Source organism: Emys orbicularis, chromosome 18 (genome assembly GCF_028017835.1).
Source record: "Emys orbicularis isolate rEmyOrb1 chromosome 18, rEmyOrb1.hap1, whole genome shotgun sequence".
Lineage (NCBI taxonomy): Eukaryota > Metazoa > Chordata > Testudines > Emydidae > Emys > Emys orbicularis.
Window position 1 is genome coordinate 25,135,722 of NC_088700.1, and position 23,471 is coordinate 25,159,192.

The following is a 23,471-nucleotide window of genomic DNA, read 5'->3' on the forward strand; positions in this document are numbered from 1 at the left end:
GTATCAAGCTGAGTGCCCCAGGAGTTGGTCCTGGGACCTGTTTTGTTCAACATCTTCATAAATGATCTGGATGTTGGGATGGATTGCACCCTCAGCAAGTTCGCGGATTTCACTAAGCTGGGGGCAGAGGTAGATACTCTGGAGAGTAGGGAGAGGGTCCAGAGTGACATAGACAAATAGGAGGATTGGGACAAAAGAAATCTGATGAGGTTCAACAAGGACAAGTGCAGAGTCCTGCACTTAGGATAGAAGAATCCCATGCACTGCTACAGGCTGGGAGCCAACTGGCTATGCGGTACTTCTGCAGAAAAGGACCTGGGGATTACAGTGGACGAGAAGCTGGATATGAGTCAACAGTGTGCCCTTGTTGTCAAGAAGGCTAATAGCATATTGGGCTGCATTAGTAGGAGCATTGCCAGCAGACCAAGAAAAGTGATTATTCCCCTCTATTTGGCACTGGTGAGGCCACATCTGGAGTATTGTGTCCAGTTTTTGGCCCCCCACTACAATGTGGACAAATTGGAAACAGTCCAGCAAATGGCAACGAAAATGATTAAGAGGTTGGGGCACATGACTTATGAGGAGAGGCGGAGGGAACTGGGCTTATTTAGTGTGCAGAAAAGAAGAGTGAGGGGGGATTTGATAGCAGCCTTCAATGACCTGAAGGGGGTTTCCAAAGAGGATGGAGCTAGGTTGTTCTCAGGGGTGTCAGATGACAGAACAAGGAGCAATGGCCTCAAGTTGCTTTGGGGGAGGTCTAGGTTGGATATTAGGAAAAACTATTTCACTAGGAGGGTGGTGAAGCACTGGAATGGGTTCCCTAGGGAGGTGGTGGAATCTCCATCCTTAGAGGTTGTTAAGGTCCGGCTTGACAATGCCCTGGCTGGGATGATTCAGTTGGTGTTGGTCCTGCTTTGAGCAGGGGGTTGGACTAGATGACCTCCTGAGGTCTCTTCCAATCCTAATCTTCTATGATTTATTTAGTCTTCTTCACTGGCTGCCTCTCACTTCAACTGGCCTCTGAGAGTTCAAGCTCAGAGTTCTGCTCTGGGTCGTTTTTGGTAGTGTATAGAACAGTATATGCTATTTGCATAATTCTTTAGGGCCCTATTGTGTCTTCAATCCACATCCACCATGCCCACTGATATGTGCTGTGTGTATGGGGTGTGGTCCACCCCCTACTGATGGAAGAGTCACCTAGCAAGACCTATCTTTTTTGCCTGATGAAACAATGTGGAATATTGACAACAGAACAGGTGTTCTTAAATTCACACGTGTATTAGGCAGCATGTTTTTTCCTATTATCACTCTGGTTCCTCTTTCTTGCTTCATATTATTTGGAGACTTGGCTATAGACATTTTCCTTTCCAAGAATATGCTAATATGAGATTCCCACTGAATGACATTTTCTATTTTTAAAATTCTTCAAAATGCTTAAATAAAAGAATGAAGAGGAAAATACTTGCCCAATAGTACTGACTCCCGTCACTGGCAGGGTATGAACAATAGAAGCCTATGTTAATGACCAAGACTTGGTTTACAACATCTCATTTTTATTTCACCAGTCAAGGAGCTCACTTGGCAGCAAGCCAGAGCTATAATAAGTATGTTTGTGGGATCTTTAGCAAATGGAAGGATCGGCAGTGGATATTTTTTCTTTAATCTCTCTTGGTGCATTTAAACTCCTGGTGCTTTTTGTTCTGTTGAAGGAATGCTTGAGAGGGCAGACTGAATGAACTCTGAAATTCACACCCTGGCAAACTGGACTGATTTCCTAAATCCATAATTACAACATTCCTCAGAGACACACATTCTTTCAGACCAAACAAGCAAAGATTAGTTTCCTGTTTTTTTTTGTTTTGTTTTTTGCTTGTAAACAATCATCTGTTTATGTGGTTCTCTTCTTGGCAACAAACTGGTGAAGTAATCTTGCCTAAAAGTATAACACAGACAAACTATCAACTGAAAATAGCCCAAACTCCTTTATGAAATGCCTAGGATTTGCACAGTCCCTTCACATTCCAGTGTATTTCTTGCAGAAGCACTCAGATAGGTAGTGATCCATTACAGGGCTATGAAATAATCCAGGATGATTATTGGATGACTAGACTGTTTTACTGCTGGAGGAAAGAGAATGCAGGGGAGAGGGTTGTGTGTGTGTCTGTGTGTCTGTCTGTCTGTGTGTGTGTAAAATGTTGATAACATTGAGCAAATGTAGCTCTGATAACCAAGTGCCTCTTCTGGGCACATATAATATAGTTATAAAGGACTGGATTGTAGCATTAAGACCCTCCCCAAACTGGGGGGGTAGGTTAAGATATGCGCAGGGTGCCTCTAGAGCTCTGGGGAAAACATAGGCTTCAGCAGTCCCTGCTACACCTTTTTATGGTACAGGGAGCACTTCCTCTTTCCTCTGCATTAGCCAGTATGGAAGAGTGGGCAGGCCCATGGCCCCCCACCTCTTGTGTGCATCTCCCTGCCTCCTTTGGGGAGTCCGGTATCACTGTGGCTCCTAGACTCCCATTGTCTTGGTGCAATGGGAGCACAAAGACTTGGGTTTTTCAGTCATCCTGTGGATTGCTGTGTTTTCACGGGTTAGGTGGAAGTTTAGATGTGTAGTACAGGTTACTATTTAGAATGCAGTCCTATACTCCAAAAATGGGGGATTATTAGGATTTATGCCTAGTAAGTTTCATCTTTTTGGTTATAACTGTAACTGACATATTCCTCTGGCAATTGCTGTTAGTAGGCGGTGACAGGCACTGCGGAAACAAATACATTCATGAGATCCTCCATTTGGCTTTAATGGCCTTTGGTCCTCAGTGTGCTTCTGCTTTTTTCACATCACCCTGGAAGTCTTGGGGTGCTTTGCACTTTGTATTGTAATATTCACAGCAATTGTGCTCCTTATATTTAGCTAGCTAACAAGTTCCTATGTGCCCCTGCTGTAGAGTTTAACAGTTTGCTGACAGTTGCATTTGTTAATCTAATACTGACCCTACTGAACCTGTAGCCATAAGCCAATTACCTTCTTCTTTATTCAGTACAAAATCGCTTTCTGGTGAAGTTGTACTTTCAAAGGTGTGTTTATTAGTGACCAAAACTTGTATATACTGTTTAGCAGCAATCTAGCACCTTAGGCTAGGGGTTTTAGGGTTAGAAAGCTGATGTTGCCTCACCAAAAAACATTTTGAAACAGTGTAAAGAAATTTTTCTTTGCAGTACATTCTCCCCAGCTCTCCTCTCACTCCTGCGTGCTAATGGATACATGAATTAAGGAGCTTTGGCCATTGTTTTCAAAGCTCAGGCGTAGGAAGTTAGGTGTCAATATCCCCCCCAAATGCAAGTTGGATGTCTAACTCACATTGAAAATCCCAGCTAAATAAAAGAGGGTTGATTTTCAAAGATATTGTGCAGCTGCAGCTCCCAGCTTTGTAGCTGCTCAGAACCTTTGAGAACCACCCTACTCCCATTCTCAAACCTTTTGGCATTCAGTTTTGAAAATGCCGGTCATTTTTCCTTTAAAACGTTCAATGGTTCCTGCTCCATTACCCCAGCCTCACGTCAAGCCATTAGCTCGTTTGTGCCTCATGACAACTGACTGCTCTGGAAATAGCTAGTTTGTCGTCAAAAATACAAACCATTATAATTACGACTGCCAGCTCTCTAGTTATTTTAACAAGCAATCCCCCATCAAGCCATACAGCAGGTATGTTTTGGTATTTACACTTGGTGACACAAATCACGCTTTGCCGGGTCCTTTTGGGGGGGGGGAGGGGGCAGAACATGCCATTTGTCCAACTTTTCCCATGTATTTCCCCCAAAACAGCTTCAGGTTTGTTGAATAAGAAGGTCCAATTTCCTTTAGACCAATAACACTAACATTATGAGTATGGATGCACATTTTACTGCGGTCAGTATAGAAAGCAGAATGTAATTAAAGATTAAGTGGTGCTTGTCTCCCAGTATATGCAGATGTACCTGCTTTCTGGATCAGACCCAGGCACTGTGCTCAGCAAATTACATTAGTTTTCAATGCCCATGATGTTATGTCAGCTATAAATAAAGAAATGAAACTACTCACCAAATTTAACTGGAAAAATTAAAGAAAACTATTTCTGAAATCTCTATAACACCAATGTTTCAGCTACTTCCATTCCCCTGACTTCTGTGAGCTCCTTCACATTTCAGATTGAACCTATCTACAAACTACACACTCTCTCCAAAGTTCTGTGATACTGAGTAATGTATACACGAGAGGCAACAAACAAAAGCAGAGAGATCTTCATGGTTGTTGCTTCTTCCTGACTTCCTCCACTACTGGGCTTCTGGTCAGTTCATGATAGTGTCACAAGTCAGACACAAAAGGCAGGAAGCAGAATGAAAGGAATAGTAGCAGCAGCAGCGAGGGAAAACTTGAAACAGCCTCTGCAAGCGGGGAGATACTGCCAGCTCTCAACTGGTATAGAGCAATGATCTCATTCCTAGGTTCATGAGATTTTGGACTTTAAATCTGTCACGGATCCAGGATTGAATATTGCCCGTTCTGCAACTCCCCAAGCGAGGGGAGAATGAGAAAGAAACCCCCCTTTTTCACGTTTTGTAAAAATGGCAGCTGTTTAAAAGCTGCTCCAAGTTTTGGAATGTTAGAAGCAGCTCTGGTGCAGATGGATTAACAGGCAGAGTGTATGCAAGGAGTCAAAGGTGACTGACAGCTGTCACATACACATAGACACACTGTAGTCACAGCTACATAGATTCCTAAGTGCAGATCTGCAGCTGGTGTAAACTGTCACCGTTCCACTGGTGGAGCTATGACAATTTACACCAGTGGAGGATCTACCCCATTTATTTTAAGGTCAGAAGAGACCATTCTGATCATCTAATCTACCTTTCAGGAAGACACCCAGCCTTGATTTAAAGACTTCAAGTGATGGAGAATCTACCATATCGCTAGGTAAATAGTTCACTCAAATATAGAGTAAAAATAGATTCGCTAGACAGACAGGTACAGAAAGACATCAATATATCACTTGATAACTATTCCTTGAATGACACTGTAATTTGCTTAATGCCTTGTAGATCTTCAGTTCCTTGCTCCAATACGTCTGTTAGTCTATAAGGTGCCTCAGGACTCTTTGTCACTTTTTACAGATCCAGACTAACACGGCTACCACTCTGATACTTGAGTTCTTTGCAGTACATCAGAGGGAATTCAGGTCAACTAAAGTGGTTGACAGAAGTCAGAAGCCCGAATGGAGCATGTTTACAAACTGAGCCTGTGACCTCTTGTTCTCATTAGCCTGTTAGCCTGTTATCATAGCCAAACAACTTAAGTAATAGCTTTCTGCCTATTTCAATTCCCCTCATAGTTTCAACAGGATTCTTCTTCACTTCCTATCCTGAAACCACTGTGGGTTGTTGCATTTTAACTCCAGGGATAGCTACATTTCAATGGAGGATGAAGAGGTCCCTGTAGATCAGTCGGGATTAAAAGGGATTAAAGGATCTTTAACTAAAGGACTTTGGGGTTTTTGGAGATGGAAGGTGTTCTGTAACAGTAGGGTATTATTCTCTAAGATGTTTGAAAGACAAACAGATAAATAATAAGGCTCCTTCAGGTCCTTGTTATAGTCTAAGAAAATTTAAGCCTGCGGTCTCAAATTCTGACAATCATTAAAGTGTGTTTTAGATAAAGGAGGGTACATGGTCCATGCCTATTTCTAAATATTATCTCAGGACTTCTACTGGAATAGCATTTCATATGGTCTAGATCTTGGTATTCTGGGTAGTTTTTTTGTTTTACATTTTGTGGTTACTTTATACTGTACAGTCACATTAGTAACAAGCCTAGAATTTTTGTGGGAATAGAGTTATATAATTGCAGCAAATCCTAGCATCTGACCCCAGGGCCCTCAGAGAACAAGGCTTATGAGCTCAGCATGTTCGATTTTCATGGTCAGAAATTTTAAATAAATAAATAAATTCTCTCATTGTCACAGCTGGGAAAGGAGACCTGATTAGCTGCGGCTTCTTCCAGAGCTGAACCTGGCTAACAGCTGGCTCCAGAGTCCAACGTGCATTACTATTAACACTAGACTAGGGTAGGCTGAATGTCTGCAAATCAGAGGTCTGAACAAATGTACTCTTGTAGGTACTCTAGGATAGTACAGCAGTGCATACCAACTTAAAAGTACACAATGCTGCCAAGCATTAGCTAACCTAAAACAGGAAAGGATGATGAACTACAGCTTCACAATGGGTGCCTAATAAATCAGTGAAATAATTTAGAAATGTCAGTTCATGGTCTGAATATAAAATTTTGCAGGTGTTTCAGTTTTGAGAAACTAGGCAATGTCCTTTCCCATGAAAACATCTCTTTAGCAATTAGTACAGGACATCTTTCGGCCAGTGTAAAAAGGCCCTGATCATTTGAGCTCATAAAACATGCCAGGGCACTATTTTCAACCTTGACAGCCTGGCTATGTTCCATTGGACAATTATATTCTGCCAACATTAAATACACTAACTAGTTTCAACTGCATCCACCACTATTGTTAGTAACAGGTAGTGTTGCTATGTACTGTTATAAAGTTACACGATTCTACCCCACAGGTGAAGGGATTTCATCAATGGGAAAATGACACAAAGCTCTATCATGCCTTTTTGGCTGAACATAAACCTAATTCAACTACTCAGCATAGAAATGTTATGTCACCTGGCCACACAAATGTGATATACTGCCAGCGCCATGAGGACAGGGAGCTTCAAGGTTCTGACTCTCAGTTTAGATCATGGCTGTTGCATCGAACTCCTCACAAAATGGTTTTTAACCCCATGGAAACTTTCAGCTTCTCAGCGAAAAATCAAAATGCAAAATTTTTTGGAAAAACAACAAGGAGTCTGGTGGCACCTTAAAGACTAACAGATTTATTTGGGCATAAGCTTTCGTGGGTAAAAAACCTCACTTCTTCAGATGCATGGAGTGAAAGTTACAGATGCAGGCATTATATAATGACACATGAAGAGAAAGGAGTACCTCACAAGTGGAGAACCAGTCTTGACAGGGCCAATTCAATCAGGGTGGATGTAGTCCACTCCCAGTAATAGATGAGGAGGTGTCAATTCCAGGAGAGGCAAAGCTGCTTCTGTAATGAGCCAGCCACTCCCAGTCCCTATTCAAGCCCAAATTAATGGTGTTAAATTTGCAAATGAATTTTAGTTCTGCTGTCTCTCTTTGAAGTCTGTTTCTGAAGTTTTTTTGTTCAAGAATAGTGACTTTTAAATCTATTAGAATGTCCAGGGAGATTGAAGTGTTCACCTACTGGCTTTTGTATGTTACCATTCCTGATGTCCAATTTGTGTCCATTTATTCTTTTAGGTAGGGACTGTCCGCTTTTGGCCAATGTACATGGCAGAGGGGCATTTCTGGCACATGATGGCATATATAACATTAGTAGATGTGCAGGTGAATGAGCCCTTGATGGTGTGGCTGATGTGGTTGGGTCCACTGATGGTGTCGCCAGAGTAGATATGGGGACAGAGTAGGCAATGGGCTTTGCTACAGGGATTGGTTCCTGGGTTGGTGTTTCTGTGATGTGGTGTGTAGTTGCTGGTGAGTATCTGCTTCAGGTTGGGGGGTTGTCTGTAAGCGAGGACTGGCCTGCCTCCCAAGGTCTGTGAGAGTGAGGGATCGTTTTCCAGGATAGGTTGTAGATCGTTGATAATGCGCTGGAGAGGTTTTAGCTGGGGGCTGTACATGATGCCCAGTGGTGTTCTGTTATTTTCCTTGTTGGGCCTGTCCTGTAGTAGGTGATTTCTGGGTACCCGGCTCGCTCTGTCAATCTGTTTCCTTACTTCCCCAGGTGGGTATTGTAGTTTTAAGAATGCTTGATAAAGATCTTGTAGGTGTTTGTCTCTGACTGAGGGATTGGAGCAGATTCAGTTGTATCTTAGGGCTTGGCTGTAGACAATGGATCATGTGATGTGTCCTGGATGGAAGCTGGAGGCATGTAGGTAAGTATAGCAGTCAGTAGGTTTCCGGTACAGGGTGGTGGTTATGTGACCATCACTTATTTGCACTGTAGTGTCCAGAAAGTGGATCTCTTGTGTGGACTGGTCCAGGCTGAGGTTGATGGTGGGGTGGAAATTGTTGAAATCCAGGTGGAATTCTTTAAGGGCCTCCTTTCCGTGGGTCCATATGATGAAGATGTCATCAATGTAGCACAAGTAGAGGAGGGGCACTAGGGGACGAGAGCTGAGGAAGCGTTGTTCTAAGTCAGCCATAAAAATGTTGGCATATTGTGGGGCCATGCGGGTACCCATAGCAGTGCCACTTGAAGGTATAAGTTGTCCCCAAATCTGAAATGGTTGTGGGCGAGGACAAAGTCACAAAGCTCAGCCACCAGGCGTGCTGTGGCTTAGAATCATAGAATCATAGAATATCAGGGTTGGAAGGGACCTCAGGAGGTCATCTAGTTCAACCCCCTGCTCAAAGCAGGACCAATTCCCAACTAAATCATCCCAGCCAGGGCTTTGTCAAGCCTGACCTTAAAAACCTCTAAGGAAGGAGATTCCACCACCACCCTAGGTAACCCATTCCAGAGCTTCACCACCCTCCTAGTGAAAAAGTTTTTCCTAATATCCAACCTAAACCTCCCCAACGGCAACTTGAGACCATTACTCCTTGTTCTGTCATCAGGTACCACTGAGAACAGTCTAGATCCATCCTCTTTGGAACCCCTTTCAGGTAGTTGAAAGCAGCTATCAAATCCCCCCTCATTCTTCTCTTCTGCAGACTAAACAATCCCAGTTCCCTCAGCCTCTCCTCATAAGTCATGTGCTCCAGACCCCTAATCATTTTTGTTGCCCTCCACTGGACTCTTTCCAATTTTTCCACATCCTTCTTGTAGTGCGGGGCCCAAAACTGGACACAGTACTCCAGATGAGGCCTCACCAATGTTGAATAGAGGGGAATGATCACGTCCCTCGATCTGCTGGCAATGCCCCTACTTATACAGCCCAAAATGCCGCTAGCCTTCTTGGCAACAAGGGCACACTGTTGACTCATATCCAGCTTCTTGTCCACTGTAACCCCTAGTCCTTTTCTGCAGAACTGCTTCCTAGCCATTTAGTCCCTAGTCTGTAACAGTGCATGGGATTCTTCCATCCTAAGTGCAAGACTCTGCACTTGTCCTTGTTGAACCTCATCAGGTTTCTTTTTCCCCAATCCTCTAATTTGTCTAGGTCCCTCTGTATCCTATCCCTACCCTCCAGCGTATCTACCACTCCTCCCAGTTTAGTGTCATCTGAAAACTTGCTGAGGGTGCAGTCCACGCCATCCTCCAGATCATTAATGAAGATATTGAACAAAACTGGCCCCAGGACCGACCCCTGGGGCACTCCACTTGAAACCGGCTGCCAATTAGACATGGAGCCATTGATCACTACCCGTTGAGCCCGACGATCTAGCCAGCTTTCTATCCACCTTATAGCTTCATCAGGGATACTGTTCCTGACAGCTTGTAGTCCATCCTCATGTGGAATATTGGTGTAAAGTGCTTCTACATCCATGGTGGCCATGATGGTGTTTTCAGGAAGATCCCTAATGCATTGTAGTTTCCTCAGGAAGTCGGTGGTGTCTCAAAGATAGCTGGGAGTGCTGGTAGCATAGGGTCTGAGGAGAGAGTCCAAATAGCGAGATAATCCTGCAGTAAGAGTGCCAATGCCGGAGATGATGGGGCGTCCAGGGTTTCCAGTTTTATGGATCTTGGGTAGCAGATAGAATACCCCTGGTCGGGGTTCTGGGGGTGTGTTCGTGTAGATTTGTTCCCGTGCTGTAGCCGGAAGTTTCTTGAGCAGATGGTGTAGTTTCTTTTGGTATTCCTCAGTGGGATCAGAGGATAGTGGCCTGTAGAATGTGGTGTTCGAGAGTTGACTGGCAGCCTCCTGTTCATAATCCGACCTGTTCATTATGACTACAGCACCTCCTTTGTCAGCCACTTTGATTATAATGTCAGAGTTGTTTCTGAGGCTGTGGATGGCATTGTGTTCTGTATAGCTGAGGTTATGGGGCAAGTGATGGTGTTTGTTCACAATTTCAGCCTGTGCATGTCTGCGGAAGCACTCTATGTAGAGGTCCAGTCTGTCATTTCGACCGTCAGAAGGAGTCCACGCAGAGTTCTTCTTCCTGTAGTGTTAGTAGGAGGGTTCCTGTGGGTCAGTGCACTGGTCAGTGGTGTGTTGAAAATATTCCTTGAGTCGGAGACGACGAAAGTAGGCTTCCAGATCACTGCAGAACTGTATCATGTTCGTGGGGATGGTGGGGCAGAAAGAGTCCCCGAGATAGGACAGACTCTTCCGCCGGGCTAAGTGTGTGGTTGGATAGATTAACAATATTGTTAGGTGAGTTGAGGGTAGCACTGTTGTAGCCTCCTGTGGCAGGTAGGAGTTTAGATAGTTTACTGTCCTTTTTCCTCTGTAGAGAAGTGAAGTGTGCGTTGTAAATGGCTTGTCTCATTTTTGTAAAGTCCAGCCATATGGAAGTTTGTGTGGAAGGTTGGTTTTGTATGAGAGTCTCCAGTTTTGAGAGCTCATTCTTGATCTTCTCCTGTCTGCTGTACAGGATGCTGATCAGGTGGTTCCTCAGTTTCGTTGAGAGTGTGTGGCACAGTCTCTCATCATAGTCAGTGTAGTATGTCAATTGCAATGGATTTTTTACCTTCAGTCCATTTGGTATGTGTGACAAAGTTCCTCCTCTATCTTGGTGGGTCCTGCGCTTATTGGCGGATTTTCTTGCCTCAGAGATTCACCATGTGGGTTGGGGAACAGCCCAGAGACCTTCCCCTCTGGGAGAACCCACAGTCCAGGTCAATTGGGAGGTTTGGGGGGAACCCGGGCCCGCCCTCTACTCCGGGTTCCAGCCCAGGGCCCTGTGGACTGCAGCTGTCTATAGTGCCTCCTGTAACAGCTGCATGACAGCTACAACTCCCTGGGCTACTTCCCCATGGCCTCCTCCAAACACCTTCCTTATTCTCACCACAGGACCTTCCTCCTGGTGTCTGATAACGCTTGTGCTCCTCAGTCCTCCAGCAGCACACCCTCTCACTCTCAGCTCCTTGCGCCTCTTGCTCCCAGCTCCTCACACTCGCACCACAAACTGAAGTGAGCTCCTTTTTAAAGCCCAGGTGCCCTGATTAGCCTGCCTTAACTGGTTCTAGCAGGTTCCTGATTACTCTAGTGCAGTCCCTGCTCTGGTCACTCAGGGAACAGAAAACTACTCATCCAGTGACCAGTATATTTGCCCTCTACCAGACTCCTGTACCCCACTGGTCTGGGTCTGTCACATATCCCTCCCCCCTGCTCAACGCCAAGGGGTTGGGCAGCTTGGGACGCCAGACAGTGCACACGTGACAAGCCATCGGCGTTGCCATGACGGCTCCCTGCTCTGTGTTGCACACGGAACTGGAAAGGTTGGAGGGATAAGAACCATCTGGTCACCCTTGTGTTCTTCTCCTTGTTCCGCTGCATCCATTGAAGAGGGGCATGGTCGGTCACGAGGACAAATCTGCGCCCGAGCAGGTAGTAGCACAATGTTTCCATGGCCCATTTTACAGCGAGGCATTCTCTCTCCACCACTGCATATTTTTGTTCCCTTGGAAGGAGTTTCCGACTGAGGTATAGAATTGGGTGTTCCTCCTCCCCGACCATCTGTGATAGAACGGCCCCCAACCCTACTTCCGATGCATCCGTCTGCAGGATAAACTCCTTGGTGAAATCAGGGGCTATCAGTACGGGGTTATTGCAGAGGGCAGTCCGTAGGTCTGTGAATGCTTTCTCTGCTGCGTCAGACCATCTCACCAGATCAGGTCCACGGGCTTTCACTAGGTCTGTCGGGGGCTTGCCCTTGTGGCAAAGTGGGAGATAAATCGTCGGTAATACCCCACCACACCTAGGAACGCCAGGACTTGTTTCTTGCGACTTGGTCGGGGCCAATTTTGGATGGCCTCTAACTTGTTCACTTGGGGTTTTACCAGACCTTTTCCCACAATGTAACCAAGATATTTGGCCTCCGTAAACCCTACAGCGCACTTGGCAGGGTTTGCTGTAAGGCCAGCTCGCCTGAAGGTATCGAGGACTGCCTCCACCTTCTCCAGGTGGGTTTCCCAGTCTGGGGTATGAATGACCACATCGTCCAAGTAGGCAGCAGCATAACTGTTATGCGGGCGTAATAGCTTGTCCATGAGGCGCTGGAAGGTAGCTGGGACCCCATGTAGTCCAAAAGGGAGGACAGTATATTGAAAAAAGACCCTCTGGTGTAGAGAACGCAGTCTTTTTCTTTGCGTCTTCTGCAAGGGGAATCTGCCAGTACCCCTTTGTCAAGTCTAGGGTAGTCAAGTACCGGGCATTACCCAGACGGTCCACTAGCTCATCTATGCGAGGTATGGGGTACACGTCGAACTGGGATACTTCGTTTAGTCGCCGGAAGTCGTTGCAAAATCTTGTGGTGCCATCAGGTTTGGGCACCAGCACGATTGGGCTGGACCACTGACTGTGGGATTCTTCAATGATCCCCAACTCCAGCATTTTTTTTTACTTCTGCTTTTATTTCCTCCCTTTTTGCCGCTGGCACCCGATAGGGCCTCATTGTTACTCTGGCCCCAGGGTTCGTGACGATGTGGTGATATGTCTCGGTTGTTCAACCCGGTTTTGTCGAGAACACATCTTGGTTCCAGAAGATCATCTCAGACACCTCGTTCTTCTGGTCTGGTGTTAAATCGGGAGACACTCTCACCTGTTTGGAAGGCTTGTTTTCCTGGGTTAGGTCTTTTTGGACCGTTGTGCATGCCTCTTGTGCATGCCAGGGTTTCAGAAGGTTAACGTGATAAATCTGTTCTTGTTTTCTGCGTCCTGGCTGCCGCACCTTGTAGGTTACTTCCCGCACGGGTTCAACCACCTCATAGGGCCCCTGCCATTGGGCCAGAAGCTTGCTTTCTGCCGTGGGTACCAACACCATAACCCGATCCCCTGGTTGGACCTGTCGCACTTTTGCCTGGCGATTGTAATGGGTTCGCTGGGCCTCCTGGGCCTTCTCCAAATGTTCCCGTACAATAGGGGTAACCCGGGCTATCCGGTCTCGCATCTGCATTACATGCTCTATTATATTTCTCCCCTCATTGGGTTCCTCTTCCCAGATCTCTTTGGCGATATCTAGTATGCCACGGGGGTGACGCCCGTATAATAACTCGAAGGGGGAAAACCCAGTTGAGGCCTGAGATACCTCCCGGATAGCGAACATAAGGTAGGGTAGTAGGGTGTCCCAATCCTTCCCGTCCCGACTTACCACCTTCCTTATCATAGCCTGGAGGGCTCGGTTAAACCTTTCTACCAACCCATCAGTCTGTGGATGGTAGACCGAAGTTCTCAGGGTATGTATATGGAGAAGCGTACAGAGGTCCTTCATTAGCTTCGACATAAATGGGGTTCCTTGGTCGGTTAATATCTCCTTCGGTAGCCCCATTCGGGCAAAGATCCCCACCAGCTCTTTGGCTATAGTTTTAGAGGCCGTGTTCCGCAGGGGGACGGCTTCTGGGTAGCGAGTAGCATAGTCCAAAACAACAAGTATATATTGGTGGCCCCGAGCCGTCTTCTCCAGGGGTCCCACTAGGTCCATGGCTATTCGCTCGAAGGGGACCTCTATGATGGGAAGGGGTACTAAAGGTGCCCTCAAGTGGGGACGGGGACTGTGCAGCTGACACTCCAGGCAGGAGGCACAGTACCTCCACACTTCTTCATGTACTCCGGGCCAGAAGAACCATCGTAGGACTCGTGCCAGGGTCTTCTCTACCCCAAATGCCCCCCAAAAAGATGACTATGAGTAAGACTTAATACAGCATTCTGGTGTTTTTGAGGTACTAGGATCTGCTGTACCTTCTGCCCCTGTACTGGTGCAACCTGGTATAAGAGATCCTTCTTCATTATGAAGTAGGGTCCTGGTCCCTGGGTTTTCCCTTCCACGGGGACCCCATCTATTTCAGTCACCTCCTTCCTAATGTTGTCATACCTTGGGTCTTCTGCCTGGTCCCGTCCAAAATTTCCTCTCCCGGGGCTAATCTGCCCAAGATCTAGGGGCCCAGTCTCTGTTGCCTCCACTGGTTCAGAAGCATTAGGGTGGGGGTCAGACTCAGGTGCTTCTCCCTCCTGCGTGGCCTCCTTTTCAGCTGCGCGGGTCCGCCTACCTACAAGAGCGACCCTCTGGTTTTGGGTCAGTATTTGGGTTCCCAAGGCCTTAGCTGCCCTTCTTTCCTTTTTTTTCTTTCTATCCTGTCTGGGAGTGGAGAACAAATCTTCAGAGAAGATTGGGGGTTGACAGTCTGCTGTGGATGCCTCACCAATTTTAAGGTCCCCATCTTTCTCCAATCCCCCTACTGGGAGTAAGTTTCCAAACCCTGGGAAGTCCCTCCCTATGAGCACCGGGTATGGGAGTTTAGGGACTACACCTGCTGCTACCTCAGTAGTGTTCCCTTGGATCTTGATTTTTACTGGGATGGTGGGGTAGTAACTAACTGTCCCATGGACACATGTTATCCCCGTACGTTTAGCCTGCAGCAGCTGACTATGCTTCACGAGCTTCCCTGAGATAAGCGTGATAGCACTCCCCGAATCAACCAGTGCCGTGGTCCCTACCCCATTTAGTTTCACTGGTGTGGTATACATATGTGGGGTTAGTGAGACCCCCACAAGGTGGATTAGGGAGCATGGATCTGCCCAGTTCCCCAGGTTACACTGCATAGGCTCCTCAGCATTGGGACACTGTGCAGCTATGTGTCCCCACTCCCCGCAGGCATAACATCTGTATGGAGCCCTAGGCGTTCCCCGGTCTCTTGGTTTGGGCAGTCTAACATCACGATCCTCTTCTCCCTCAGTGCTCCGACTCTTTGTGGCCTCTGATGGGCCTTCAGCCTCTCTCTTTTTCCACCTGGGCCCTCCTGGTGGCCCAGTCACCCAAACTTTAGGGCTTGGTGCTGCTAGTTTAACCCGGGGTGCCTCTTCCTTAACTGGTCGGGTCAGCTCCCTCGCTGTCCTTCGCCTCTCTACCAGGGCGACAACCTCGTCATAGGTGGTGGGTTCGTTCTGGCTTACCCAGGCACGAAGGTCTGGTGGTAGTCCCCTCATGTATCGGTCGATGACCAGAACCGCTAGTATCTCTTCCGGACTCCGGGACTCTGTTTGCAACCACTTTCGTGCGAGATGGATGAGGTCATACAATTGGGACCGCGGGGTTTTGTCTTCCTGGTACCTCCAACCGTGATACTGCTGGGCCCGCACTGCTGTCGTTACCCCAGATCTGGCCAGGATCTCTGCTTTCAGCTGGGGGTAGTTTGCCGCAGCCTCTTCAGGCAGATCATGGTAGGCCTTCTGGGCCTCCCCACACAGGAATGGGGCAAGGATGCCAGACCACTGATCTCGAGGCCAGGCCTCCCGTAGGGCTGTCCTCTCAAAGGCCAGAAGGTATGCCTCTACATCATCCTCCCGTGTCATTTTCTGCAGCCAATGGCTGGCCCGTATGAGCCGCATCCCATCATGGCCATGATTCAGCTCTGTAAGGGACTTTACCTGGTTTACCAGTTCCCGCAACATAGCTCGGTCTTGAGCAGCCTGGTCCATCAGCAGGCGATTAGTCTCTTGCTGCAGCCGCACTGCCTCCTGTTGGGCAGCTGCCTGGACACGGGTAGCCTCCTGCTGGGCCGCCGTAGCTTGTATCAGTGCCCGCACTACGTCATCCATTGTGGTGGGGAAAAAAAAAACCCTCTCCCTTTTTTTGTTTGTTTTTTGTTTAAATCACCCTCCTTCTTCCACCGCGCTGTGCACCCCAAGATCCCACTCTTGACACCAGTGTGACAAAGTTCCTCCTCTATCTTGGTGGGTCCTGCGCTTATTGGCGGATTTTCTTGCCTCAGAGATTCACCATGTGGGTTGGGGAACAGCCCAGAGACCTTCCCCTCTGGGAGAACCCACAGTCCAGGTCAATTGGGAGGTTTGGGGGGAACCCGGGCCCGCCCTCTACTCCGGATTCCAGCCCAGGACCCTGTGGACTGCAGCTGTCTATAGTGCCTCCTGTAACAGCTGCATGACAGCTACAACTCCCTGGGCTACTTCCCCATGGCCTCCTCCAAACACCTTCCTTATTCTCACCACAGGACCTTCCTCCTGGTGTCTGATAACACTTGTGCTCCTCAGTCCTCCAGCAGCACACCCTCTCACTCTCAGCTCCTTGCGCCTCTTGCTCCCAGCTCCTCACACTCACACCACAAACTGAAGTGAGCTCCTTTTTAAAGCCCAGGTGCCCTGATTAGCCTGCCTTAACTAGTTCTAGCAGGTTCCTGATTACTCTAGTGCAGCCCCTGCTCTGGTCACTCAGGGAACAGAAAACTACTCATCCCATGACCAGTATATTTGCCCTCTACCAGACTCCTGTACCCCACTGGTCTGGGTCTGTCACATATGATGTCCATCTGTTTGCACTTGGAGAGGAAAATGATGTCTGTCTGTATCTGTGCGAGTTTTTTGTTGAGGTTGATGGATTTCCACTCCATACAGCTAAATTTAGTGCCTGGCATGGTGTCAAGTATCAGGGGGTAGCCGTATTAGTCTGTATCCACAAAAACAACTAGGAGTCCAGTGGCACCTTAAAGACTAACAGATTTATTTGGGCATAAGCTTTCGTGGGTAAAAAACCTCACTTCTTAAGATGCATGGAGTGAAAGTTACAGATGCAGGCATTATATAATGACACATGAAGAGAAGGGAGTAATTTTTGGTTAATTCAGAAATGTCGCTGTTGTGCCTCTTGGGAGTCATAGTCCAGATGCCTCATGCCCTAATTCTCCTGTAGGCTCTTTGTCTAGACTGTATCACCTGTTATGCAACAGTCTCCCCCTTGCTGCGCTGCTCAGTGTATCATGAGAGATATAATCAGGTTGTGGAGCCTGGCCCCTGTGGAGGAGGCACCTGAACTCCATCTCCCATGTAGCACTGCAGCAGCACACCCAAATTTAAATTTTCAGTCAAACATTTTCAGTATGTGTGTGTGTTGTTTTTCAACAAAAAGTCAAAATTTTCCATGTGTGGCAAATGGCCGATGCTACTGTGGTGGGTCCTGCACTTTTTCTTGGTGTGGTGGGTCAGGGCGCCGCCCCTTGCCCCCATTCTTGTGTGTTGTGGGCTCCGCTAGTGCCCCGGTGGGAGGGAGAGGGGAGCAGGGAAGGGGCCCAGGTCCGCTCTCCTGCTCCGGGGCCCAGCCCCTTCAGCGTTGTGGGCTGCTTATCCTCTCTTCCCTTGGGTAGGGTTTCCCTCAGTCCTCTGTGCGACTGGTTAACAACAATACTCCTCCAAACTCTAGTCAGCTCTCCTTCCCACTCTGTCTGACTGAAGCAGGGTTTTTTTAATTAGGTCTTGGGTGGGGCTTTAATTGGCTCCAGGTGCTCCAATTACCCTGTAGTAGGGAATAAGGCCTTGATCATCCCAGGGTTTATATACCTCCCATCTACCACTCTCCTGCTGCTCTCTGGCCCTGCTGTATCACATATTGAAAGCAGATACTTTGTGTGAAAAAATTCATTTAGTCAAACCCCCAATGTTTAGAAGGGGCCAGTCACAACTCTTGAGTTTGTGCTGAAAAATCTCCCAACAATACAGAAAACAGGATTTCTGAAACATGCATGGAGCACATTGCTGCTTTGACCTTTCCTTTGTTTAGTGCAGTCGTGTTGTTGGCACTGTGAAACAGAAGCATATCTACATGTGGGATTATTTAGGTTTCCCTTCAGAAGTACGGGTACACACTCTAGCTTCTTTAATGTGATGCCAAAGACAGTAATCACTGATAACCATAAGAGTCAGGGCTGATAACAGGCACGGTTAAGCAGTACTGCTGTGATTATTATTTAGTTGTCAGAAAGATATAAATTGGCTGCAGAAACCAATGCATACATTTCCTTCTAGATTCAGACAGTACAGCATTTGCATATCCTCTAGTTTAGAGACGTACAAAGAAACTCCTGGCTACATTCATCATTTAGTGAGGCCTTATTTAACTCTTGATGTACAAAGATAGATTCTGCTATGGTACTGGTAGGTGTCTCAGCTCCTGGAGTAGGTACAATCCTTCAATGAGACTGTATATGTAATGCACACATTCTCCATGAACTGGCTGATACATTTTGTAATTTTATACCAACTTTTTTCTATATGTCAATGTTAGATAATGGAAACAAAGACATGAATAATATTGGGTTTAACAAGTATCACTGAAGATACCTTCATTTCAAATACAAACGTGAATTCAGAGGTTTTTGCAAAGATGACGATTACCAACCCATTGCTAATCTTTCATCAGGCTCTGATTCGGCAAGGTATTTGAGCATGTCTAACTTTCAGCATCTGAGTAAGCCCACTGAAGTACAGGGGAACACTCACATGTTTAAAATTAGGTGCATGCTTATATACCTTGCTGACTGAGGGCATTACAAGATAAGGTAACTGAGGCCATGTCTACACTATAGAGTTAAGCCGACTTAAGTTACGTTGACAATCATAAACCACTGTAATTACATCGCTTGTGCATGTTCACACAGCGCTCCCCTTGTGTTGGTGGAGCATGTCCACAGTTGGTGCTCTAGCACTGACAGAATGAGCAGCACACCGTGGGTAGCCATCCCACTGTTCAAATCGCCACTTTCTCCCACTAGGAGTTCTGGGAATGGATTGCAGTGCATCATGGGGGTGGGATCACTGCCTCATGAGGCAGTTTTTTCCATCCCATAATTCCAAGGGCTTCCAACTACATTTTGTGACATTTTTCAACTACCCCTGTAAACTTTGCACCTGCCATCTCTGCCTGAAAGCACAGATCCTGCACTGTTCACCAGTCTTGTGATAAGCATTATGAACACAACATGGCTGATCCTGAAGTATTTCATGAGCTGTGAATCTGAACAGGAATCCGTGGTGCCTGCCCTGCTGTGTGCCATGGAAAGAAACAATTCAAGATTGATGTTGGCATTCACGGAGCAACTACACACATTGGACCATCGCTACCAGGCTCTGGAAACAAGCACTAAGTGGTGGGATTGTGATGCAGGTCTGGGATGGCAAGCAATGACTGCACAACTTTTGTATGCCCAAAGCCACCTTCCTTGAACCGTGTGCGAAGCTCACCACTGTACTGCAGCACATGGACACCAAAATGAGAGCTGCCCTAACAGTGGAAAAGCGAGTGGCAATCACTGTGTGGAAGCTGGCAACTCCGGACTGCTACCGGTCAGTCGTGAATCAGTTTGGAATTGGGAAGTCCACTGTGGGCGGTTGCGGTGATGGAAGTGTGCATGGCCATTAATCGCCTTCTGCTGCAAAGGACTGTGACTTTGGGCAACGTGCAGGAAATAGCGGATGACTTTGCAGCAATGGGATTCCCTAACTGCGGCAAGGGGATAGATGGCACGCATATCCCAATTTTGGCCCCAGGCCATGTTGTGACAGAGTACATCAACAGAAAGGGATACTTCTCTATGATATTGCAGGCGCTAGTGGATCACTGGGGTCATTTCACTGACATCAATGCGGGGTGGTCAGGGAAGGTGCTTGACACATGCATCTTCAGGAACATCGGCCTATATAGAAAGTTGCATGCAGGGACTTTCTTTCCAGACCAGAAGATTCCACTAGGGGATGTGGAAACGCCCATAGTGATCCTGGGAGACCCAGCCTACTCCTTACTCTCGTGGCTCATCAAGCCTCACACCAGAAACTTTGACAGCAGCAAGGAGCACTTCAACAACAGGCTCAGGAGGTGAAGAATAACTGTAGAATGTGCATTTTGGCAGATTAAAGGGTCGCTGGTGCTGCCTTTTTGGCAGGTTAAACCTCAATGAGGAAAATATTCCCATGGTCATAGCAGCCTGCTGTGCTCTGCATAACATTTATGGAGTCAAGGGGGAAAAGTTTCCCCAGGGGTGGAACACTGATCTGTATCACCTGGCAGCTGATTTTGAGCGCCCAGACACCAGGGCTAGTAGGGGGGGCTAAATGGAAGGCTATTCGAATCAGGGAGGTTTTGAAGCAGCATTTTGACAGTAATGTGTCTTGCTGTAATGCATGCAGCCAGGCACTGTTTACTTGCCACCTTGAATGACCCTTGTAATGATTCCTGCCTGAGCATTAATTGTAGTTTGAAAATGTGCTGATTGCCACTGTGTATGAATTTCTGCTGAAACTGCCATGTGTATGTCAAAAATAAAGAATCATTGTCTTTGTAAGACTAAATTTTTATTAAACAGCAATACACAGATTAACATTTCTTACAAGGGACATGACAGTGAGTAGCACTCTCAGAAATGAGGATCTCACAGCTGTGTGTAAGTCCAGTTGTCGTTATGGAAAATGTCCCTAGGGGTGAAGTGCCAGGGATACTGCGATGGGCTGGGAACATGTGAGGAATGTGTGTGGGGAGTTTGGGGAAGGCATGGAAAGCAGTTCTGTAAGGGCTGTAGGGGGAGTCAAGCATGCATGTGTTCCAATTTCAGCACAATCAGGGACCTGAGCATCTCTGACTGGTCCTCTATGAGCTTTATCGTCTTCTCCTGGCCCTCAATTATCTGCTCTTGCCCCTGTCTCGTCTCCTGGCTATCTATTTCTAGTTTTTCATTTATTGTCTGTCTCCATGCTCTGTGCTTGCTATCAGCCTGATCAGATGATTGCAGCATTTCTCAAAACATGTCCTCCTTACTCCTCCTCATTTGCCTCCTTATCTGACAGAGGCACTCCACCGGTGTGTAGGAGCTGGCCCTCAAAGGCACATCTGCAGAAGCAAAAGAAACAATACACAGAGTCAGTATTGCATGTGCACTCAGAGTCTTGAATCATAAAAGTTACACACACCTCTGTCTCATTTTCCCTTGGCAAGCATGAAGCACGGCCTGAGAACTAAACATGGTGAGGGGGGGAGAGAAGGTGGGACAAAGGGTCTGGGTGGCTTCAGAAGGGGATCAGTACAAGCGCCTAGGGACACTATTCTTAATACTGACACCATTTTCCACAGGCGGGGGTGATCAAAGCTGAAATCACACTACTGAGGGTAACCGAAGATGTAAGGGTGCATCTCCTGCATGCGTGTGGCTTCAGACCAGGTCCGCATGCTGCTTGCCTGTGTGCTGCTTTGGTTCCTGCAGAAGTAAATGCTGATTGGCGCAGCAAAGTTTCCTACAATGGGGGAAGAAACACAGCAGCTCTGCCAAGGAACCTTCGGCAGAGGATTGCAGAGTACCTGCAGGAAAGTTTCCAAGAAATCTCCGTGCAGAATTTCCAAGAGATCTCGGAGTACATTAACAATCTTTTCTGCAGGGCCTCCACTGCATAGCTGCACAGGGGAATGCAAAGCAGGTGCAAACAATATCTAGTGTTGTTAATTTCAATCCCATATGCACCATGTAACAAAATAAAGGACTCCTCTACTTCATGTCACCGTGCAGTACCAAAGAAAAATGAGTACTTACCAGAGCTCCCTCTCCTGCTTCAAGCACATCAGAGCCAGACTGCTGGAACTGGCTAGACCCATCCGGAGTTAAAAAGAGGCCCTGGCTCGCCACACCACCAGACGAGCCTGTTGCCTGTCGCACATCCTTCTCCAACTCAACCTCCTCATCCACAGGCTTGACTCTGCTGGCCACTGCCTCCAGTACCCCGAAAGTATCCACGGGGCTCTTGGCGGTGGAGGTGGGGTCACCACCAAGGATGGCATGCAGTTCCTTGTAGAAGCAGCATGTATTCAGCACCAAGCCAGAGGGACGGTCGGTCTCCCTTGCTTTCTGATATGCCTGCCTCAGCTCCTTGATCTTAGCATGGCATTGCTGCATGTCCTTTTCATGCCATGCCACGAGCAATCTGCTCATAGGTGTCAAGTTCCTACGGCTGGATCAGAGCTGCAACTGCGCAGTCTCCTCTCCCCACAGACCCAACAGATCCAGCAACTCCAGTGTACTCCAGGCAGGATCGTATTTGCTGGGGAAAGCTGGCATGGACAGCTGGGAAGATGCAATGTGAGCTGTCCACCCCAAGCAAACATGACGAGGAATTTCAAAAATTCCTGGGGTTTTAAAGGGAGAGGGGTGCATGCCTGTGTACCTGGCTGCAGGGCAGCAGAGTAGGAACTGCTGACAAGAGCAATCATGATGGGCATTGTGGAACAGCTCCTGGAGGCCACTTAGGGCGACACGAGCAAGCACATTGTCTACAATGACACTGCATCGCTCTAACTTAGTCGCAAAAAGCTCTATGCCACTCATCGAGGTGGTTTTATTATGTCGACGTAGCAGGAGAGTTAAATCGGCAGGTGGAGCATTGTTGTGTATAGACCTCCACTGTTTTGTCAACAAAACCTGACTTTTGTTGACAAAACTGTGTAGTGTAGTCAAGGCCTGAGGTGGCAGAGTCAGGGAAACTCCAGCAGCTCCTTTCCATCTACCACATCTTTAGACCCTTCATAATCTGGTTACAGACCTAGAGATGCATAGGCACTGACTCCCACTCTACACGGGGGACGGGGTGCTCGACCCCTCCTCCGCCCCAGGCCCGCCCCTACTCCACCACTTCCCGCAAGCCCCCACCCTGCTTCTTCCCGCCCCTGCTCTAATGATGTTTGAATCATTACTATCTACTGTACCATGAGACCCAGAAACCATAAATACCTTACATTTATATAGTAAACCTGCTGAAAATTCTCAGGACAAAGAAGATGATTTTCTGACTGTGTTTACTGGTGGCCCTTGACAGTTGCCTTAGATAATTAAATAAGTATCTGTAACTAGATAACCTCAGTATTTGCAGTGTTCAGCATGTTTCCTACAGTAAGTACAGAGAATCACAAGAGAAGACCACAGTAATCTTACCTATTTACCCTAGGTAAAAATGGCAAGTTTTTAAAAGCCAATGAATAGACACATACATACCCCTCTACACACACAATTGTGCCACATGTGTGTAGGCAGTTCTGACAAAGCTAAAAAGCTGTACTAGTGTAACATATTGCAAATTCTTTTAACACCAGAGTGGGATATTTTTAAATGGTCTTAAAATGAGGTCCACACAAAGAAACCTTAAAAAAGTGGTAAGGGAGCATTTCACACTCACCTGAACATGATCGGCCCAATTCTCCTGAGTCATGGTTTTCTGAAAAGACAAAAAAAAATCTCTAAAATATGTTTTTAAAGCATATTATACACACCAAGTGGAAATTTAACACACAGACAGCATTTATGACATAGGAATGCAATCTGGTATGCACTGAAAATCTCTTGAGTTCTCATATATCATCATGAAGGGCACATTAGAAAAATATTGCTTAGATTAGTTAATTCAGAGAAATGTTTGAGGACAGCACAAGACTTCTATCCAAACCTCAATCTGCACTTACAATA

The 23,471-nt window shown here is 47.0% G+C and overlaps 1 protein-coding gene across 1 annotated transcript in view; it reads right to left on the minus strand.

Annotated features, from left to right (window-relative positions):
* The window catches only part of EXD3 (exonuclease 3'-5' domain containing 3), a 514,556-nt gene that overhangs the window by 364,731 nt on the left and 126,354 nt on the right, over positions 1–23,471 (minus strand). The window contains exon 10 of the mRNA XM_065418596.1: positions 23,185–23,223. Coding sequence (XP_065274668.1) covers positions 23,185–23,223 — 39 coding nt within the window. The remainder of the gene's footprint in view (positions 1–23,184; positions 23,224–23,471) is intronic.